We start from the raw sequence: 21335 nt of genomic DNA on the forward strand, positions 1-21335 counted from the left end.
ATAGGAATGTCTGTTTCTCCTGATCTTAGATTCCACATTGCAGAAATTGAAACTCCTCATGAAGCATTAGAAAAACTTGCTAAAGTTTTTGGGATTAAAAATGAAATTAGAGCCCATCAACTTGAGAATGAGTTGCTTACTTTGGATCCTAATAATTTTTCTTGCATTGAAGATTTCTTGTCCAAATTCAAGACCCTTAGATATCTCTTGGAAGGTGTTAAAGTTAAGAAAGAAGATGGTAACCTTATTTATTCCATCCTTACTAAGTTGGGACCAGCCTACTCTGTATTTGTTTCCACTTTCCATTCTACCAGGGAAGCTTTCATTTGTCAAGGCAAAGACTACAAGCCCCCTTCCTTTGACTCCTTTTGTGATTCCTTAATAAGAGAACAAGAAAAACTCTTACACCTTGGTCTTCTTAATCTTGGAAACTCTTCCTCGAAAGCGTTAGCCGCCCAGCAGCAACCAAATTCAAAGAATCCTAAGAAGTCTTATCCTCAAAGGAATGGTCCTAAACCAACTCAGCCTCAAGATGAAAGATCATTTCAGCAATATGACAAGACCAATAAAAACAAATGGAAGAAGACTGACAGACATTGTAACTTTTGTAATCGAGATGGCCACTTAGAATCTAAATGCTTTAAGAAGATGGAAGCCTTGGAAGCCGCAATGAAGAAACATAACATCCATCTGGAGCCTACTTCAACTTCAACTTCCGGAACGGCATTTTCTGCATGTCATCGTCAATCATCTCAGTCTGGTTATGCATTAAATGTATCTTCTTCTTCTTCTCATTCTCATGAGTGGCTCATTGATTCTGGAGCCTCTTGTCACATGGCCAAAAACCAAGCCATGTTTTCTTCTTTAAATGATTGTAACACCAAAAATATATATGTTGGTGATGATAGATCTCTTAATGTTGTAGGGACTGGAACTGTTCATCTAGACAATGGTCAGTTCAATGATGTATTATGTGTTCCAAACTTATCCTGCAACCTTCTATCTGTCTATCAGATAACTCATTCAGGTGAAGGTAAAATTGTTGAATTTTCACCTCATGATGTTGTAATCAAGGATCTAAAAGATCCTAAACAGATTCTAGCTACTGGTCTTGCTGATGATTCCAAAAGGTTGTATAAGTTTCACAACTTTGGGTCATCCCATCTTCCCTCAGTATTTGTTGCTCATAATGATGAAGTGAGCAAACTTTGGCATGAGCGGTATGGTCACTTAAACTATCGCTCCCTTCAGCATCTATGTAAAGAAAACATGGTGACAGGTCTTCCTATGGTATCTTGCAAAGATGGTGTTTGTTCCGGATGTGTACTCGGAAAACATCATCGGGACAGTTTTGACAAACGTGCCTCTTGGCACGCCTCAGCCCCTTTACAGCTTGTGCACAGTGATTTATGTGGTCCTCTTCCTGTTGCTTCATTCTCTGGCTGCAAGTACTTCTTAACTTTCATTGATGATTTCTCCAGACGCACTTGGGTATACTTCTTAAAACTCAAGAGCGAAGTATTTACCACCTTTTTGGCCTTCAAAGCATTCGTTGAAAAACAATCTGGACATCAAATTCTTAAGCTAAGAACTGATAATGGTGGAGAATATGTTAAAAATGCATTCATCAACTTTTGCACCGAAAATGGAATTCAAATGCAACATACTGTTCCATACACTCCACAACAAAATGGTGTAGCTGAAAGGAAAAATCGCACCTTAAAGGAAATGGCTAATTGTATGCTGCAATCTAAAGGACTCAGTCTTAGTTTTTGGGCCGAAGCAATTAATTGTGCAAATTATATAATCAATCGCACTCCTACTAAGGTTCTAGAGAATATCACTCCAGAAGAAGCTTGGAGTTCCATTAAACCAGATGTAAGTCACTTTCGTGTGTTTGGAAGTGAAGCATGGGCCCATATTCCAGATGAAAAGCATAAAGCCTTAGAACCTAAGAGTGAGAAATGTACTTTTGTTGGATATTCTGAAGATGTAAAAGGCTATAGACTTATTCCATTTAAGTCCAAAAATGTTATCATTAGAAGAGATGTAAAATTTGATGAAAATAAATCGGCCTGCGAGCCTAGTCCGGCGGATGTGCCACCTCTTCCTATCTCTTCTATCTTTGAAAACATTTCTTCTTCTGATGATGAAAGCGAGGATGATAATCCTTCCCCACCTTCTCAGGATCCTCAACTTCCAAGATGGGTCCGTGCTACTCGGGATGCAGCAGGTGATCTTGCCGGTGATCCTACAGATCAGCGACGTACACGTTCTCAGTTTGAAAGAGCCTCTTCTTTACTGGCTCAAGCTCCAGTAAATCATGATCCTGACACTTTTGCAGAAGCTTCAGGCCATCCACATTGGGAAACAGCTATGAATGAAGAATATCATTCATTGATGACAAATGATACATGGGATCTTGTTCCTCTACCAAAGGGACGCAAACTTGTTAGATGCAAATGGGTTTACAGAACCAAGTATGGACCAGATGGGAAAGTTGATAAACATAAAGCTCGTCTAGTTGCTAAGGGCTTTTCACAGGTTGAAGGCATTGACTACACTGAAACCTTCTCTCCAGTTGCCAAAATGAACTCTATCCGCCTTGTTCTTTCCCTTGCTGCCTCTTTAAAATGGGAAGTCCATCAAATGGATGTTAAATCTGCCTTCTTGCATGGTGACTTGCAGGAAGAAATCTATATGGAACAACCCATTGGCTTCATACAAACAGACTCCAGCCTCGTTTGTCGACTTAAGAAATCCCTTTATGGCCTCAAGCAAGCTCCTCGAGCTTGGTATGCCAAAATGGATAGCTTTCTTTTAGAATCTGGCTTTTCTAGGTGTCATTCTGACAATACTGTCTACACCAAGAAAGTGGGCAACTCTCTCATCATCCTTGTTCTTTATGTTGATGATCTTATTCTTACTGGTAGTGATCCCAACCTTATAAACCATGTGAAGTCCAGCCTTAAAAAGAAATTTGAAATGACAGACTTAGGACACTTACACTATTTTCTCGGTCTTCAAGTCTTGCAATCCCAAGAGGGTATTTTCCTTTCCCAGTCCAAGTATGCTTGTGATATTCTTCGTCATTTTCACATGGAAGACTGTAAGCCAGCCACTTCTCCCTTTCAGTCTGGAGTCAAACTTTCAGTCTCTTGTACTTCTCCTGAAGTTGATGCTACCTTATACCGTCAACTTGTCGGAAAACTCTTGTATTTAACCCATACTCGTCCTGATCTTTCCTTTGCTGTTGGCCTTGTTGCTCGTTTTATGCAAAACCCCCGTGAAAGTCATTGGAAAGCAGCTAAAAGAATACTTCGTTATGTTCGAGGTACAGTACAGTTTGGGATTCATTACAGTGCCAAAGCAGCTCCTCTGTTAGTTGGTTTCACTGATTCTGATTGGGCTGGTGACCTTGATGATCGGAAGTCTACTGCCGGTTATGTCTTCACTCTTGGTTCAGGACCTATTACATGGGCTTGTAAGAAACAGGCTGCCATTTCTCTTTCATCAGCAGAAGCAGAGTATCGTGGTGCCGTGGAAGCTAGTAAGGAAGCCTTGTGGCTTCGTCAGATCCTATCAGAGTTTGGCTTTGAGCAGCAGCATCCAACCACACTTTGGTGTGATAATCAAAGTGCCATTCAGCTATGCAAAGATCCAGTCCAGCATCAGCGCAGCAAACACATTGAACTACACATGCACTTCATCAGAAAGCTCATTCATGACCATGTTCTTGAAGTGCAATATTGTCCAACAGATGATCAGGTTGCAGACATCTTCACAAAGGCTCTCACAGAGGCGAAGTTCACTAAACTTCGATATATGCTTGGAGTTCAGGAAGTTGTCTCTAAGGGGGGATAGGCTCTAGTGCCTCCTTCCTTCTCCTATTGTGTCATATTTGTAAATCCTTCAATCCTATCCCAAGTTGTTCTTAAGGGGGGATGTTAGGATATTCCGACACATAGGATATAGTTAAGTTCAACTTGGTCTAGTATAGAGTTAGGTTAGAGTTAGGTAAAGTGTGTTTCTTTACCGTTGTACATTTTGTAACTTACAATCCGACGGTCACGATATGTAGTGATCCGACGGTTCACTCTCACCTCGGTATTACCGACACTTGATCCGTGGCTTGACACCCGATTGGTCCATGAGTTCTATTTAAAGCGCATGGAGGGTCATTGTTCGGGTAATCCGTGCATGAGAGAAGCTTATGTAAATTTTCATTCTTTGATTAATAAATTGTCTGTACCCACGTTGGGACAGGCCGTGGACTGTTTCCCTCCTTGCACTCTGAGGGTTTTAACCACGTCAAAAATACTGGTGTATTGATTTGAGATCTGGTTGTGAGCGGTGTCCTTTTGGTATTCTTTCTGAGGAACTTACCCTGTAAATTCCTACAATGCCTGACATACATGTATCATGGAGTGATACGAATCATGCTCAACAACTCAGTGAATCTGACAAACCAAGCCTTCTAATTGTGCAAAACGGTCTTAAAGTTGTCGCTTCAAAATCAGTATTCAGTATTTGTGGCTGTGTTGGAGGGAATGAAAATGGGGTAATGGTAAGTCCTTCAATTATGTACCAAGGACTTGTATAACAAACAGACATGAGACCCTTATTACTCCTTGCCTAAATGGGAAGTGGGGGACCAGTGTCTCTAAGGAAAGGTGCCAAAGAGATGCAAGATTCTCTAGCAATCACAAAGCTCATTCAAATATGAAGTATTGGGCTTGTTGATGCTCCATCAAGGTTTAGCAATTAAAGCAAGACCCAGTAAAGCAAACCCCTATGATCCATTCTCTGTCCACTATCAAAAAGATGAAACAGTAAGGCATGTCTTATGGTGGTGTCCAATTGCTGGGACCTTCTGGGCATGGTTTCAAGCAGAATACACTGTACATTTATTTGTTCAGTCCCCCTAAACTGGAGAGGGCCCCTCATTTAATTGTTGCGGAGAGTAATGGCAAATAATGTGATTGTATGCTATTATTACTCTCATTTGTCAATTGGGTTTAACTTGGGAGGTTTGGAGGAATGTTGTTATCCTCCCCACCTGAACTCAATTCCCGCGAGTGACATGCTGAGCTCTTAACATGTATATTATTGCAATGGCTTCAAGCCTAGTTGTTGACAGCCTTGTACCTGAAGATTCTAGCATTTACCCTACATACCATCCTCAAAATGAGAGGAAGTGCTCAAAAGTTTTCCCTGGGTGTGTAACCTGGAAATTTTTAAACAAGAATGCTATTACTTGCATTTGCAAAAGATGGTGCACAACTACTTTTCAAAGAAACAAATCCCACAGATTGTTGGGGAAATAGAGTGTTCAAAAATGATTTGGCATTCAATTTGCCATCCAATATTAAATCTAGAACTGGTGTTCAGAAAGGATGTGAACTCCTTGTCCCCATGGGGCATAAATTTATATGTTGTCTTTTAAGCTTTCATAGGAAGAGGCTTTCAATGCAACTCTCATATCTAACCATTATAGCTCTTATATCTATATGTTGTAAGTTTGGTGTTTATTTGATGTGACATAAGCCACATTTTCAAAAAAGAAAAACTTGAGTTAGCTTTTGCAGCACAATTGGACCATTAATAAACATATCTGCAATTAGCTGATTCTAAGTTGTTTTTATCAAATGATTTTTATTTTCCTGAAAGAACCTATAATCATAATTGACAAACTGCAAATATGAAACAAAGTGTCTAAGCCTAGAAAAGATGGTGTGCAGATAAACTTCACAAAGGTAAAGCAAGAAACATTCACCAGTAGTTCTATATAACAAAACAAATGCAATAGCTTGAAAAGTGGTGAAATATATGGGGTTTAATGTTGACAATTTTTTTCCTTGAAGATGGAGTATAGCTAAATCAAGAACAAATGCCAAACCATGGCAAAGACACAACTAATTATCTTTCAGAATCTGGTGCACTATATGTAATGTTCTCAGTAGAAATTGGGACTGCTGTCGTTTTTGACAGTAAGGGTGAAGACAATAAGGGATTTCAACAGAATCATCATAAATAGGCAAATACCACAACAAATTGCCACCATTCTACATAAAATGTCACTTGTTCATCACCGATTTACTGCAGCATGCTAAAAACTGTGTTTGATTATTGCATCAAAAAATTAATGCTCAACATGCAACCTTCAGGAAAAGCAAAAACCACTCCGATGTAATTGCTGAAGAAAAATATACATCCTTCAGTAAAGGCCCAAAACCATGAGGGCTAAAGGAATCTTTCACAATTCAAATTCACCAATTTGTCTAAGTAACCTATCAGTTTCCATGTCAGGAACAATTTTATCCAGTTTCATGCGTCGAAGAACTTTAGAAGGAGATTTTCCAGCTTGAATATATGTACGTAATAATGAGTTATAAGTATCTGTGTTGACATGATCAACACCTCTCAGCCTTTTGAAAATGTCCTCTGCATCATCAACATCACCTAACTCTTCAAAATGCTTAAGAATGGCTAGTGCCTTTTCAGGAGCTGGCTGCCATTCATGATTTTTAACTTTTAAAATAGCTTTCTTCATGGTCTCTATAGCTCGATTCATTTGCTTGTTCTCTAGATATCCATCCACAAACATTTCCCATGTTTTGAAATTTGGTTTACCTCCTTTTTCTAAAGCGTGTTCAAGAAAAGACTCTGCCTTTTCAATCATTCCTTTTGTGATATAGGCATCAATTAGTACATTGGGCACTCTGGTATCATAACTTAGGCCATCGGATTCCCACTCTTCAAAACATTTTTCGGCTCCCTGCATATCTCCAAGTTTGACCAATGAAGAAAGCATGCATATATAGCTTGTGTTGGTCATATTAGAAAATCTTTGCCTTATCATTCCCCATACCCTATGCACCTCAGCTGTACTGTGGATACCAGCATACATGGTAATAAGAAAAGTATAAGCAGAAAGTGTTTTTTGAGGCATCCTTTTCTCCATTTCTTTCAAAGCAGACTCTGCTTTTGCAACAATCCCTGCGTCAACATAAATGGCAGCCAAGTTACTGTATGTCGTCCAATCAGCACCAACTCTACCATCACGTTTCATTTCATCTAATACTTTCTCCACTGCACCAATGCCTGACATAGCAGCACAGCTCTTCATCCAAATGTTGTAAGTAAATGTGTCAGGCACAACATCATTGGCCTTCATTTCTTGTATAACAAGAGGTACTTTCTCTGGCTGACCTATTTTAAAATAAAGAGTCATCATGTTGTTGTATGGAACTGCATTCAAGACAAAATCTAATTCTTTCATCTTTTCCATAACTCCCTCTGCCTTTTCAACCAATTCCTCTCTCACATAACAATTCAGAAGTGCACCATATGATTTATGGTTCCTTGCTCTCTCAGGGAGATTTATAAAATACTTTTCAGCATCATCTATGCCACGAACTCTAGCTATCAAGTCCAAGCGGATAGCCAAGTCAGATAAACCCAACCGAAGCCCTCCACTACCATCCATCCACTCTGAAACCTGTATTCATAATGCAGTCAAAATATACAGATCTGAAAATAGGGAATACTACAAGTAATTTATGAACCTGCAGATGTCAAATCCACAAAGAATATTGTATTCTAACACGACTCAATACATCATAGTGAGAAATCAGATAAGTCTTAAACTCAAGGCATTGACTAACGCCAGAAAATTATTCTGTAATGCATGTCCAACTACAAAGTAAAGATCACAATTCTCTTTAAAATTCCAGGGTATAGATAAGAATACAAGATAAAGATAAGATAATTTTATTAATGTCCAACAAATGACAGTAAATAGAAGTCAAGGTTAATAAGGAATCAACAGGAAGAAAAACAGCAAGGGGAAAACTGGTGAATTTGATAACAAAGCCTTGCACCGTCAGCCAATTACATATTAGTATACCAGTTACCTGAAACAGAGTTAACTCTTAATTTTCAGTTCTAAAAATACCATAGTAGCCAAAAATGTCCAGAACTAGAATATGGTGACAGGGAACACTCTCCTTCATAACCAATAAAGCAAAGAGTTACACATGTGCCACCCAGGAGCGGCAATCTGATTTCTGGTGCAGATTGGAAACACAGATTTGCTGATACATAGTGGATTTCCCATTGCTGTTGCAAGGTTTTCTTGCTTCCACATCCATTACAAAAACAGAAAACAAATGCAGGAAACGTTCCCAAATATCAAGACACATCCTTGCTGCAGGAGACGTTTCCTGCACAAAATGCAAAAGTAAAAATAAAAACAAAAAAACAAAATTTGGCCTGCATCTTTTGAAGAGAAAGGGAACAGGGGGTCCGCATGCCCTCCCCACAACCAATGGGTAAATGGACAGGTCTCATTTTTCACTTTCAAGCTTTGAAGAGAAGAACCGCAACTTTGGAGGGTAGAGGACAATACAGTTCGCAAACTTGGCAGGTGTGGGTGTTTCTTTTGTGTTGCAAGTACCTGTAGACAAGTTTTAGTTGTGGGTAAGAGGAATTAGTGTTATCCGCAGACAGAACAGCACTCAAAAACCCTTATTTCTTCTATTTCTCCCTTATCTTCCTATGTTCCTCCCATGGCCTCGTGTTCATGCTTCAAAGAGTCTCTGATCATTTAAAAACCACAATGAAAGTAGTGGTGAAGGGATACTAGGAAGAGAAGAAAATCAACAGAAATATCTCATTGATTATTATCTTTGGAAGTATGTCCTGAAAATTGGGAAGAAGGAAAAGTCAGGTGAAATCTGCTTATGAAATTGCAGGAAATGCAAGTCAAATTTTACAAGGTCATATATAAAGTCAAATCACATTTACTTTAGGATCCTAACAATAGAGATGAGTTTTGTAAGAATATCAACCAAAAGGATGTGGCACAGTTTCGAAAGGAGCACAATGATGCACATTTAGCCAAAGAACGAATAGAGGGGCAGCAAGCATGCTCTTGCAGCTTCAAGAAAGGGGCATCAAGTTCTTAAATCATGGAAGAAGCCTTGAAGAAATTATACACCAGTCTCCAGAGCCATGGCCAGAATTTTTTACTTTTGCAGAAGGGAAAAGACATGGAAGGGTTGCCTATGCCAATGATGCCATGTATGCATGTGGAATCCCCTTCAATATATATAGGCCTCCCTATTGGCAAGACATGCTTAGAACGGTCAACGAAGCCCCTAGGGCTAACAAGGAGCCAAACTTTGAAAAAGTACACACCACCCTTCTCCAGAGGGGAGTTCGTGATGGAGAGTGTTCAAACTAGTGCAATCCAATTAGAATAGTAGTGGCGTCTCCATTATCTGAGATGCTAGATTAATACAGCAAATACACCCTTGATAAATTTGATGGTCATGTCTCCTTCAGCCCCATACTTCTTGAGAGCAATTGATGCTTCAGGTGAGAAAAAAAGCATTGAACGGATTGATGAGACTTACAGAAACAACTGAGATCATTGGCCCTTTAAACATTATGCAAATCAAGAAATACAATGCAGTAATGCAACACAACTGGAACAATCATTAATGGCAGGTATGCTGAAATTTGATAGCTCGAAAGGTATTTCTGAGTGGAAAAGCCTTGGGGACTTTGTGGTATTAAGTTTGGGGTTTTGGACCCAAAGGATTGGGATTAGAACCCAAGGAAAAACATTTATAATTCTAATTTAATTATGAGTTGGTTGTGTCAAGTCGCTCATATCGGCCAGCAAGGCCAAGGGAGACACCACTTGGGGTTTCACACCCTTTGGACAAGTATAAATAAGGCCAAAGGAGAGGCTATAGTTGACAAGAGGTGAAGGACTTCTCTTGTAGAAGAGGGCAGCTAAGGAGACACAGCCAGCTAAAGAAGAAGGGTCGCAGCAAGCAAAGGAGGGCGAGTTGGTTAGTTGAAGTTCTGTGGTAGAAGCAGCAGTTGCAGCGAGAGGAACAAGCCACAGAGGTCGCAAGGCCGCAAGCCTAGTATTGCAACCATTGCGCTGATTTTGGAGGGTTGGAAGTAAGGCTGCAGCCAAGGATAGGCTGCAGGCCTAAAATAGTTCACCTGCAGCAAGCCAGAAGGAAGGCCGAGGCTAGAAAAGGAGGGTCAAGCCCTGGTTCTGTCGCAACAAGGACTAACCACAGCTCTGTTAGGGCTGGCTGCAGGGTTGGTATAACAGGGATCGGTAGGCCAAGGCCTACACAATACAACCAAGGGTATGCAGCAGCAAAGTAAGGAAGGCTGAGAGCCGTTAAGGCCAGGAAAGATAGGCCAAAGCTGGACAATTGCTCAGGAAGCTGGCTGAGGGCTAGTACAGGGTGCTACTAGAGCAAGTTGTGTTTAAGGCTGGTTGAAGGCTGCTAAAGGAGCAGCAACTAGTGACAGTTGTGGATTTGTCTAGGGCTGCCAGGAGGGCAGACCCAAGTCTAGAGTTGTAAAAGAAAACAAGGGCAGCAAGGTTGCCAGTTGGTCAGAGGACTTGCTAGGGGCCTAAAGGAGCAGGCCAGTGCTGATAGAAGGCTTGAGGACACTGACTGCAAAGGACAACAGGCTGGCCAGATAAGTTGATTTGTTATCTAGGTGTTTTATTTGGGCAGATGAGAGACTAAAAGAATTGGCCCCAGCCCTACGATTTGGTCAAAAGGATTGATCTTGTATATTAGGCATTGTACAGGGATTGTAAAGGGCCATGATCCCTGGAAGGAGAGCCCTGTGTGTATGCTTATTAATGGAATTGTAATAAATAAGTTTGGGCCATAAAGTCTTGTGCATTGATCTATTTGTTGATATATTCCACTCTGAAAAAGTTGTTTAAAGTTAGGCATCTTCAGTGTGTTTATGTTTCCTAGCTAAGGCATAGACCAGATCTGCAGTGCGTGGATTTCTAACAATGACCATATTTTTTGGTTCATAGTTTTGAATCTAGCTTCCAAAGCTATTGTTGTTAGAGTTGAATGGATAAGAAAACTTTTTAATGAAGCAAAAGAAATATAAATTGTACCACAAACCACCAACACGCACAGGAATGTATAGATATTTTGTCAAGCCCCACCTTCTAAAGGTTGAAGAAACCAGATTTGCTTCCTGCCGTGTCATGATACAACACTTATGTTACATGAGGAGCTGATTTGATTTCCATGGTGGTTAGTCCACAATGGAAAACATGAAGACAGACCACCATTGAAAAAGGAATGAGCATTGTAACTATTATGAGGCTTAGTGGTGTCAAAGTGAGTCGTCTCTTTCATATTGGAGCCACTAGTGGATTTGTTGCAACTTTGTCATATGGACGTGCCTATGTTTGGAATGTTTATAAGGGAACAAACCACATGTTGGAAAGAATTGGGCATGTCGATCAAAATTTCTGGTGAACTGTGTGCTTCAAGAGAGGGACCCTCGTTTGTATGCTCATTGCTACCATAAAGGAGATATTAATCATTAGATGGGACAAATACAATGTTGAAATTGGGTAGCATTGGGAGGTACTCTCACATGCCCTCGGTGTTAGGCTTGTGAGAGAGAAAAGCCCATAAAGTATGAGTATGCACCCAAGTTGCGGGCTTTGTACCCAAAGTGATGGGGTTCTGTGCCCAAGGAAAACATTTAATATTCTAATTTAACGTTGAGTTTGGAGTTGGAGGTTTCTTGGAGGACAAAGGGGCCTCCAAGGCAACTGAAGGACAAGTATAAATAATAAGCCAGTGGACAGGCTTGATGGCAAGGAACATAAAGGATTATTCTCCCTGAGAGGTGAGTTCACCTCATGAGGAAATTGCAGACCTGAAATTAGGGCAGCAGGGTATTCTATGGAAGTTATAAAAGGTTGTCTTGGTAGCAAGATCTACAAAATCAACTGATTAGTGAACAATAAAAAATGGAAACTATCCTCAAAAGAAAACAAGGTTAAAATGCTAGAGGTGTCTTAGATAAACTAAGAAACTGAAATAAAAAATGGACCTCATTGTTGTACGAATTAGAAAACATCCCAAAGGCTTGCATTGGCCTGAAATCCATAGTAGCCCAAACCACCATGAACATGAAGGGAGATTCATGGAGGTTTAGGGCATCAGATGGTATAAAGGTTGGACAAGGAAGAGGTTGATTATATGTCAGACCCTAAGTCCAAATCTTCTCCAATTGTGGAATTCATGTGGTTAGATATGGAATTTACACTATCAAAATTAAAAGTGCATCTAGATCTGTTGAAATGTGTAACTAGGTTCAGTCTTCATGATGTCTTATATAATCTTGATTTTTGTATATGATGAAAAAGAGAAAGAAAAATTATTATTATTATTTATAGCATGGGTTTCATGCACTAGGTCAAATTGTTTTTAGGTCAAGCACCCATTGTGTGCTTCTAGGGCTTTGTCATAGAGTCAAAGAAGTCAAAGAGTCATTGTTATATGTAAAAGACCCTACTGGGCATCTTGTATCATGTAAAAAGAATTTATTGTAAGTCAAAGAGTCAAAACTCTCCCTCTGAGACCAAGTCGGCCTGCAAGAAGACAAGTCAGCCTACAGTAATGAACTCGACCTCATTAGGGTTATTCGAGCTCCATGAAAGAATATGTATAAAGGGCACTCGACCTCATTTGAAGATGCATCCAAAACATTCGATCAAGAGAGAAAAGAAGCTCGATCATAAGGAGAAATAAGACTGAAAAGGCAAGTGAAGTTCAAGGAAGAAAAATCGAAGTTCAGAAAACTGTTTTGGGCCTCCATCTCTCACACGTGCGAAAACTAGGGCACACTTTTGTTGCAGCAAATTGCAGTCCTCACTTAAGGTTGAAGTTTGGGTTCATAAGATCAAGTTTGGAAGTCGAGTTATCGAGGAAGAGAAATATCTCTAAGCAAAGGAAGGAGACATATTTCACCCACACATGTGAGCTAGGGTTTCTGCAGTAAAGTCGAAAATTGCAGTCAAGAAGTTGCAGGTCCGAACGTGTGAAGTTGTAGGTCCAAACGTGTGAAGTTGCAGCAGTTTTGAAACAGTTTGACTTGGGTTGGCATTGTGAATGTCAAGCTCATCAAAGGTAAGGTTGACTTAGTCTTGGAGGGGTTTTTATCTTGGGTCTTAGGTCTTGGAATTCGTCATTTGAGGATTCTATAAGAAGAGAAGAATTCTTGCGGGTTTTCCTCTCAAGGGAGAGGTTTTGGCCCTAGCTAGTATCATATATCTTGTGTCCTCTTATTCTATTGATCTTCATAGTTTGGTAGTTGTTTGATGATAAGAACACCATAATAATCAAGTAAAGAAGAAGCTAACTACAAGTACATAAAGTTAAGTAAAGAACATCACTAGCAGTTATCAAAGTAAAGAGAAATCACCCTAATCTAGCTGCCCTTGATTTCTCAACAAGATCAAGGGAAGAAATATTGTTGATGATTTATAACTACAGAAGGTCTTTTGCACTGGCTTGGTGTCTTAGCATGTAGAAGAAGTTTGATTGCCCCTTTAGATGCTTGCTTGGTAGAGTAAGTGACTTTATTATTTATTTCCTAAGGTTAACCATAGGAAAAGTACGATAATTAGAATAATTATTTGGACTATTAAACAAAGGTTCTAAGGATAAATAATAAAATTATTTAAGTGGCTTAGATTTAATCTCAACGATTGATCTCAGGAAAGGCTTAGGATCTGATCCTAGCCATTGAAATTAGGTTTAGGGATTATTTGCTTAATGAAATGATAAAGTGAATCTAATGGAGAGTTGAAGACACAATTATGCACTTTTGAGAGAGTGATTCTCTTAAGAGGAGGGCAAGAGCTCTAGTTGACTGAAGAAGATTGAGGAGAAATTGCTAGGGGGGATTTCCAGAGAAATTCAAGGGAATCCAAGCAAGAAGAGGACCGAGATGAGGGGTCGATTTGATGGGGAGGCCAAGTTATTTCCTTGGGTCAATTTGATAGTTGTGTGGGTCGTACGATTGCCAAAGAGGCCGTGAACAAAGAGAGAGGGCCGAGAGCATTCCAAGGAGCCCAAGTTTGTCTTGGGGCCAATTCCAGTTCAACATTTGAGTTTCCAGTAGTAATAATTTCAAGGGAGCCAAGTTACAAGTGCCCCTTCAACTGTTATTTCTCTGAATAATTTTCTCTAGGTCAAAACCCAAGATTTTCCAAATTTAATATAAGTGAAGGAAAAGAGATTTGGGTCGAATTTCTATTGTTCTTGTGGCTGATTTTTTTGTGATTTTTCCGCTATATTTTATTTGTGAAGTTAAGAAATACCATGGTATTTATTTTAAATAGTTCAAAATTTTATTTGTGCAGTAAAATAATTTTCTAGGTACAAATAATTGTTGGGTAAAATAAATCAGACGAAGTATTTAAATTTTAACAAAGATGAGTACTTAATCTTGAGGTGACTTTGTACAGTGCATCCTTTCCATTTCGCTGGAAAATGATAAGCAAGAGAATGTTGAAGGAGTTAGGAGGGGAGGGGATACATTAATTCAAACCCTGGTAGAGGAGGTTTGTGTAGGCAAGGAACTATTGAAAGTAAAAGGGAATACCCCTCTAAATAAGTTTATATATGTATTGATAGCTAATGAGAAGGTTTTGAATGTTGAAGAGGACAAAAGTGTAAAGAAGGATATTAACGGAGGGGAAAAGGCACCTATTACCACTCAAATTGTATGTTAGAATGATAAAAGCTCCAATCCACACTATATAATCCAAGTGGAACTTCAATAGGTCACCCACTGCCATCTTAGCAACCTACCTTTGCCTCCTTAGGCCAACACTCCTCCAACTTTAGGGGGTTGCAAGCTTACCTAAAGAATCACTAGGACATAAGCAATAAGGAACAGGGTGATATCACAAGTAACCGCAATGATCAAGTTGGGTTTACTAAAAGAACAAAATACTAGTGATGGAGAGATGTGAAGATCAGTGCCAATATTCAAGGGCAATGGAGTCCGTTGACCACACTTTGTCAACAGTCCGAGAAAGCAAAGTACAAAGAAGTGGAAAAAAAATCGAAGATCAAAGTCATCAGTTGTCATCATTCATCATTGTAAACCCAATTTCTGTGAGGTCTATTGTAAATGATGCTAGTATGACCATTTAATTATGTAGCAACACCTAGGTAAGCCTCTGATTTTGGCAAAGGATTTCATCCTAGGAAGTTTTTTAACCTCCCCGAATTATGTGTATTTGTAAACACGCATAATCGACAAAGTTTTTCTTCCAACTATAACCCCAAAACTAGAGTGGAATCCGTTGACAAGGTCTTACGTAAGTCCTAGTGTTTATCAAGTCTTGTAAAAGTGTATTCGGGAATAATTTTAGTGCATGGTCCCTCGTAATCAGAACACCATGAGGTTCAGTTCATGGTGTTCTTCTATCTGTTGATCTGTGGTATGTGCTAGTTATGTGTTGATCCTCTATATTGTGTTGAAATATATTTAACTGGTATTTCATTTTTTTGTGATAACAACATTCAATTGATACGAGTTATCTTAGGTGATCTGATTCACTATATGATCTAATAGTTTATCTTAAGATTTCATAGAGATTTGGCTCCAAGTTCACAGACTATAAGGAAGAGTCGACCTTGTTTGGGCTCTAAGCTTTCATTGTGACAAATTATTTTGTAGGAGGGTTTTGGCTAGTCTATCTTTCGAAATCATTCATCCATAAAATTTATTTAAAAAAAAATCAAAACTTTTATTTGATCCTGGGCTACAGAGAATTAATTTGCTAATAAGAGCTAATAATTTTAATTTATAAATATTTTAAATTATTCTAACCCTTGTTTTATTTTGTAGCACCTAGTGTTTTGGGGGTTTTGAATTTTCTATATATATTTGAGGTTTTGCAAGTCAATCCTCACGCCATCAAGGAGATCGAAATTTTTCTGAAGAAGCTAGCCCTAAGGCTAGGATTGAAGGGTTTTCACTTCCAAGTGTGACTTCCAGCCTTCTTGAGCATTTTCGTTGGCGTTTTGTGGAAAATCTAGGCCTAGGAAGACAAGATCTAGCCCTTGGACCCCTTCCAAGCTCAATGTTTAGCCAAGAGAGGAAGACACTAACCCTAAGGAAGCGAATTTTGGCATTTTTGTGGAAAATTTTGTGTTTGCAGGGGTTTCGAAACTTTTCAAGGCCTTTAAGGCCTTGTTGTCACCTTTTTCAGCCTTGTTGTGGCCCCTTCTTCCCTTTCCAGTGAACTGCTAGCCCTCATTACCCTAGCCACAGCTCTTTTCCTCCTAGAGGGATTTTCCCTTGTCGTTAGCCCCCTTTTCCCTAGGTTGCGGGCCTCTTCTCCTTAGTCGTGCCCTTGTTGGGCCTTCTAGCCCCTTCGGCAGCCCTTTTTAGGGCCTTATGCCCCTACACACCCCTTAGAGGGCTCTCCTCCTAAGCCGCGGTCCATTTTTTGGCCTTGTCGTGGCCTCCTAAGGGCCTCTAGCCCCTCCCCTTTGGCCTCTTTCCCTCTGTCGCAAGCCTTCTTCTCCCTAGTTGTGGCCTTCTTAGGCCTTCTTCCTCTCATTGTTGCCTTTCCCTTGGGCTCTTAGCCCTATCATTGGCCTATTAGCCTCCTTCTAGCCCTCATCCAAGCCATTCTTCAGTGATTGATTGAGTTTGTATTGGTTTGTGGTCTCTAACATTTGTTTTGCATCAATTTTGGAGCTAACATTGTGGTTGCAGGTGGACACTTCATTGGAATCCAAACTAGCCATCAAACAAGGCCATAAGGCCAACCTCTTGGTTTGCCTCTCAAATCTCTCATTCTCATCAATGTTCTCATATATAATTAGAAAGCATTTTATGATAGCGGTATATTCAGAGCATAAACACATCTAAAATAGTCCTAATCTCATTAATTAATTACCTAAGGCATAAAAAACTAATCTTGTGGTTAAATCAATTGCATATAAGTAAAATTTGAAGGACAGTTGGGTATATTCAAGATCTGATATCTTTACTACAACCATCTAGAATCACCTACAGCAGTGATAAAATCACATAACAGTGGCATAATAAGTAGCTTGCATTCATATTTTCTAATTGGCATATCATTTGCACTCATTGGGCTTGCACTTCTTGGCATCTCTTATCATTTTTGGAGGACTGTCATAATAATCTAAGGTCTGATATAAACATAACAGTGGTGTGAAAAGTAGTGGACAGTCATCTCTTTGTATTGGGTATTCACTCCTAGCATATTTGGCATCCTAAGTAAGTGTCCTCTTGTGTCATTTGGTGTTTATCTTACTGTTGCAATCATTGGTCTTTTGGCTGGCTCATCTTGCATCTTATTGCATTTTTGCATCTTTTGCATACATAAGCACACCGTTGTTTGCATTCTCATTGGACATAAGTGCTCTAAAAGGCTAATTGAATTGGTGAGTGTTGGATAAGATTGGCTTATTGCTCTAAAGAAACATATTGTGGGTGAATGCTCTCTCTCTCATTAATAGCTAGCAATGTAGTGACATTGGTCTTTGAAGAAAATTCTTACTTATCATTGTTATCACATTGCTAAAGAAGTGGATAATTGGTTACATTGTTTCTTGTGCATTTACTAGCGTTTTGTAAATGAGTTTTACATCTAAAGTTTATAATCATGCAAATCAAGTCACTCTTAAAAGCACTTAATTGGTAATCATAATCGCGATAAGAGTAATCTTGAGGTAATCTAAAGAATTTCTAGTGTTTAAATATTATCATCATATAACCGGCATTGTTGAAAGAAACATTGGATTTATTTTCATTTCATAAGCAATTGTCTATTGTGATCTTGATAACATTCTCTGGTGCCATCTATTTGGTTTATTAAGCACTTTCTTTTGGTGAAGATTGTCATTATACATTGTCAAGGACTTCATTGTTCTAAATTGAATATCATTATAATTTGTCTCTAAGTACTTAAGACACTTAACAATCCCACATAAAGATAATCACTTACCTTGCACTTGCATCTTAGGATTAGTCTTGCATTAATTAACTTACCTCTAAGCATAAGTTTGGTTGATAGAGAGATAGGACCACCTTTCTCATTTAGCTTGGGAAGCCTAGACCCTCTTTTGTGGTTAACACGGTGACCTTGCAGTTGTCAGAGCCAAAGTCAGCGTCGAAGGCATCGAGTGGTTAAAACTCCAGGAGAGGTATCGTTAATATAGCCTTTGCTATCTTCCCCTCAGTTTCTCTCTCACAACTTACACTAGAGACTAGCTTCAAAATAGTTGAGAGGAAGGATTGACCCAGTTAGAAATCTAATTTAAAATAAACCAAGATCTTGCATTTCACTTAGTTTTAGGTGTTTCATTTCATATAGGACAGTGAAGCATCCTAAAGCAGCAACTATTCATCTGGTGGCTTGGTAGATAATTCACGTAAAGCAAGTATTTTGACTCCATTCAAGGCACTGTTCTTCCAAAATAATCTAATCTAATCACTAAACTTGCTAAATTAACCAAGTTGTTAGGCCATTCAGTTGTGTCTCCCGAACTTGTTGGTTGCCAACGGGTTTTTCATCTTCACATTTCATAGGGACTACCCCCCATAGCCTATTGTAGGGAGACAGCTAGAATGGAGAGGATGGGGATCAGACTGACAGCCCCCGTCTTGAGCATTGTTGCATCTTGCTGTACAATTTGGGCGACAACATTTTTTGGCGTCGTTGCCACGGATAGAATTTTCTTGTCCTTAGTGTTGAAGAATCAAGGGCAATTAGGTGAAGTGTGATTCTTCTTGACTTGATAACAATTTGCGAAGTCTTTTTACTTCTTCTTGTTAGCTTAATCTTCTTCTTCTTCTTATTAACGCATGTGTGTCTACTTCATCAAACTGCTACCAAAAACATAAGAACAAGAACACAAGATGTTGGCTTTCTGCCAGGGCCAAAACCTCTCTTCTCTTGAGAGGAAAACCCTTTGGTAAATTTCTCTTATTGAAGCTTTTATTGATCAATGCCAAACCCTAGACCCTTGACAAGAATATCCTCCAAGCACAAGTCAAGCCCTTTCAAGATTACTTCTTGCAGCACTTTGTCCTCCTCCTTCCAACACTTTGTCTTTCTTCCTTTGGCACTTCTTCCGGCAACTGTAGAGACCTTAGATTGTATACTCTAGAATGACCCTCAACCTTTTCTTCCTTCGCTTGTGATGGAGCCTTTCTAACTTAAGGAGATGACCTTGTTGCCTCCCAACCAAGCCTTCTTCTCTTTCACAAATATTGCAGACTTAGAGCAGCAGTAATGCAACCCTAGTTCTTCGCACGTGTGAGGGAATACCCTCACAAGAACTATGTTAAACTTCTCCTCCTCCCTTCGCTTGTATAGCCTTCTTCCACACTTGAGTGAGAGGGCCTTGTAGGCCTAGTTTTAACCCTAAACAATGAGATATGGTTCACTGTAAGTTGTTGATGTCATAATTGCAGAGACAGCGCTCCTTTCCTCGCACGTGTGGCTGTAACTAGCCCTCGAACAGACTTCCAAGGCTCAGTATTTCTTCCTCCTTTGCTACTCTTGGAAACGCTTTCTTCGTCCTTCGTTCACCCTTTCCTTGCCTCCTTACTTCGCTAATTTCAGAGATATGAGTTGTTCTATTTAGAGGAGTGGACAGCCTCTATATATAAAGGATTGTCCCTCCTTTAGGCCGACTAGAGGACTGCAGACCGACTTGACATATATATAGCTCGGATTGCTTCTTTGATGGTGCCTTTGCTTTGGAGGAGACTTGACTTTGCTTGGAGAGATATTCTTTTGACTCTTATACAAACATATACATGGTGCAACATGCTCTTAAGGTCTTCAATATTTTCTTTTGACTATTTGACTCACCTATAGCACTTTAACATGTGCTAGACCTATTTCAGTGAGCAAGAAACTCATTGACATATATTGTAAAAATAATATTTCTTTTCTTGAATAAATACAAATATCAAAAGTACATTTATGAAGACCGAACCTAGTTACATTTCTTTCAACACTTGATTCTCACGACATTCTCTTCATCTTCTCATATCGAGTGCATAGTTATCAGAATCGGACCAGTCATTGAACCCGTAGACCCCCCGAACCGGGAACCGGTCAAAACCGTACAGAAACCGGTAAAAAAACCGAACCAAAAAACCAGTCAACAAAAAACACATAAAATATTCAAATTTTAAAGAAAAACATATACATTCATGTGCATCCATTTGAATCCAAACCATTTATACAAAAATAAGCAAAAGTTCTCATTTATATAGCATGTAAAGGTGCACAACCAAAATAGCACCAAGTGCAATCTATCTCTAAACCGAAAATACATCAGCAAACAAGCTCCACATGGCCTCTAGCATCCAAAAAAAATTATGCTACAACAAATACTTACATATCATCAAAATCATTGTCTATATTGGGATCTTTGTCATCAATATCACCCTCTAAGCATTAAAATAAGATAGAAAAATCATAGCATGTCAAGTCAAGATTTTGTTTGAGTGATGGGTATTCTTTTTAGTAGGCTCATGATAGAGGAGTTCAACAACCAATATCACTAACATCAAGGTACATAGAGGGCTTGGTGCTCTTGATTAAATACTAGTTCCATACCCTCGTACATGAGAAAATCCAATGTAGTGTTGCAATCCCCCCAATCCTGAAATCCTGGAAAACTGTTAAGTCTGCTAGATTTTGAGTGAGATCTAAAATTCTACTTTCTCCATATGAAATCCAATGAGGTCAAAACTACTCTCAAACATCTCAAGTCATTTCATGGTAACGAAAAATTCTTAAATCTTTCATTTTCATCCTTTTACTTAAATTTTTAACATTACCATGAAATGCATAGCAATAGTATGGCCATATGCTTGAATATTAGGCACCTATTCTACGCTAGTGCCTAGCTAAGACAAACATTAAAAGAAAAAAGCAAAACAAGTCCCCCTTGTTGCATTCTACGTGGCGTTACCATACCAAACCGAACAAAAACAATTCAAGTCATTGGTTCGAACTGGCTTTTGCCTCAAAACAATCGGACCGGTCTGAACCGACCGGTCTGGTTCGGTCCTTATAACACTGGTCAAGCGACACCTTTTCTGGCGCTTTGACATCTCATCAATCTTCTCATCACCCTGTTCACCATTATTTTTTCCATATGCACCTTTAGCACCTAGACGTTTGGGTTAGTTTCATGTTTGGGTGGCGACTCTACTGATTCATCCATTCACAAGAGCTTATACTAGAAGAAATCCTGGTAGCTTGGTTAAACAAATTACATTCTAGTAAGCATTCATTGTTTCTCAGACAGGAAACCCTCCCTAATATCCACTTGCTTTTCTCTTCTTGGTTATCGCTAACTTTTTGATTTTTGTCATTTGGATTTTAGAGTTAGATTCATGTTCAAGAGGCAACTGCTGAGAAATCTAGGGCATAGAGATTAAGTGAT

The 21335-nt window shown here is 39.2% G+C and overlaps 1 protein-coding gene across 2 annotated transcripts in view; it reads right to left on the bottom strand.

The window, feature by feature from the left end:
- Positions 1 to 6011: 6011 nt before the first annotated feature.
- LOC149244666 (large ribosomal subunit protein mL101 (rPPR4)-like) overlaps positions 6012 to 21335 on the bottom strand; it is a 118934-nt gene continuing 103610 nt past the window's right edge. For both annotated transcript variants that reach the window (XM_089374960.1, XM_089374959.1), the window contains exon 2: positions 6012 to 7501. In XM_089374960.1, the coding sequence (XP_089231086.1) occupies positions 6257 to 7501 (1245 nt within the window). In that variant the 3' untranslated portion in view covers positions 6012 to 6256. The remainder of the gene's footprint in view (positions 7502 to 21335) is intronic.

The sequence above is a fragment of the Pinus tabuliformis genome, chromosome 8 (genome assembly GCF_031772625.1).
Source record: "Pinus tabuliformis cultivar Carrire ecotype Pingquan chromosome 8, CPIR1, whole genome shotgun sequence".
Lineage (NCBI taxonomy): Eukaryota > Viridiplantae > Streptophyta > Pinopsida > Pinales > Pinaceae > Pinus > Pinus tabuliformis.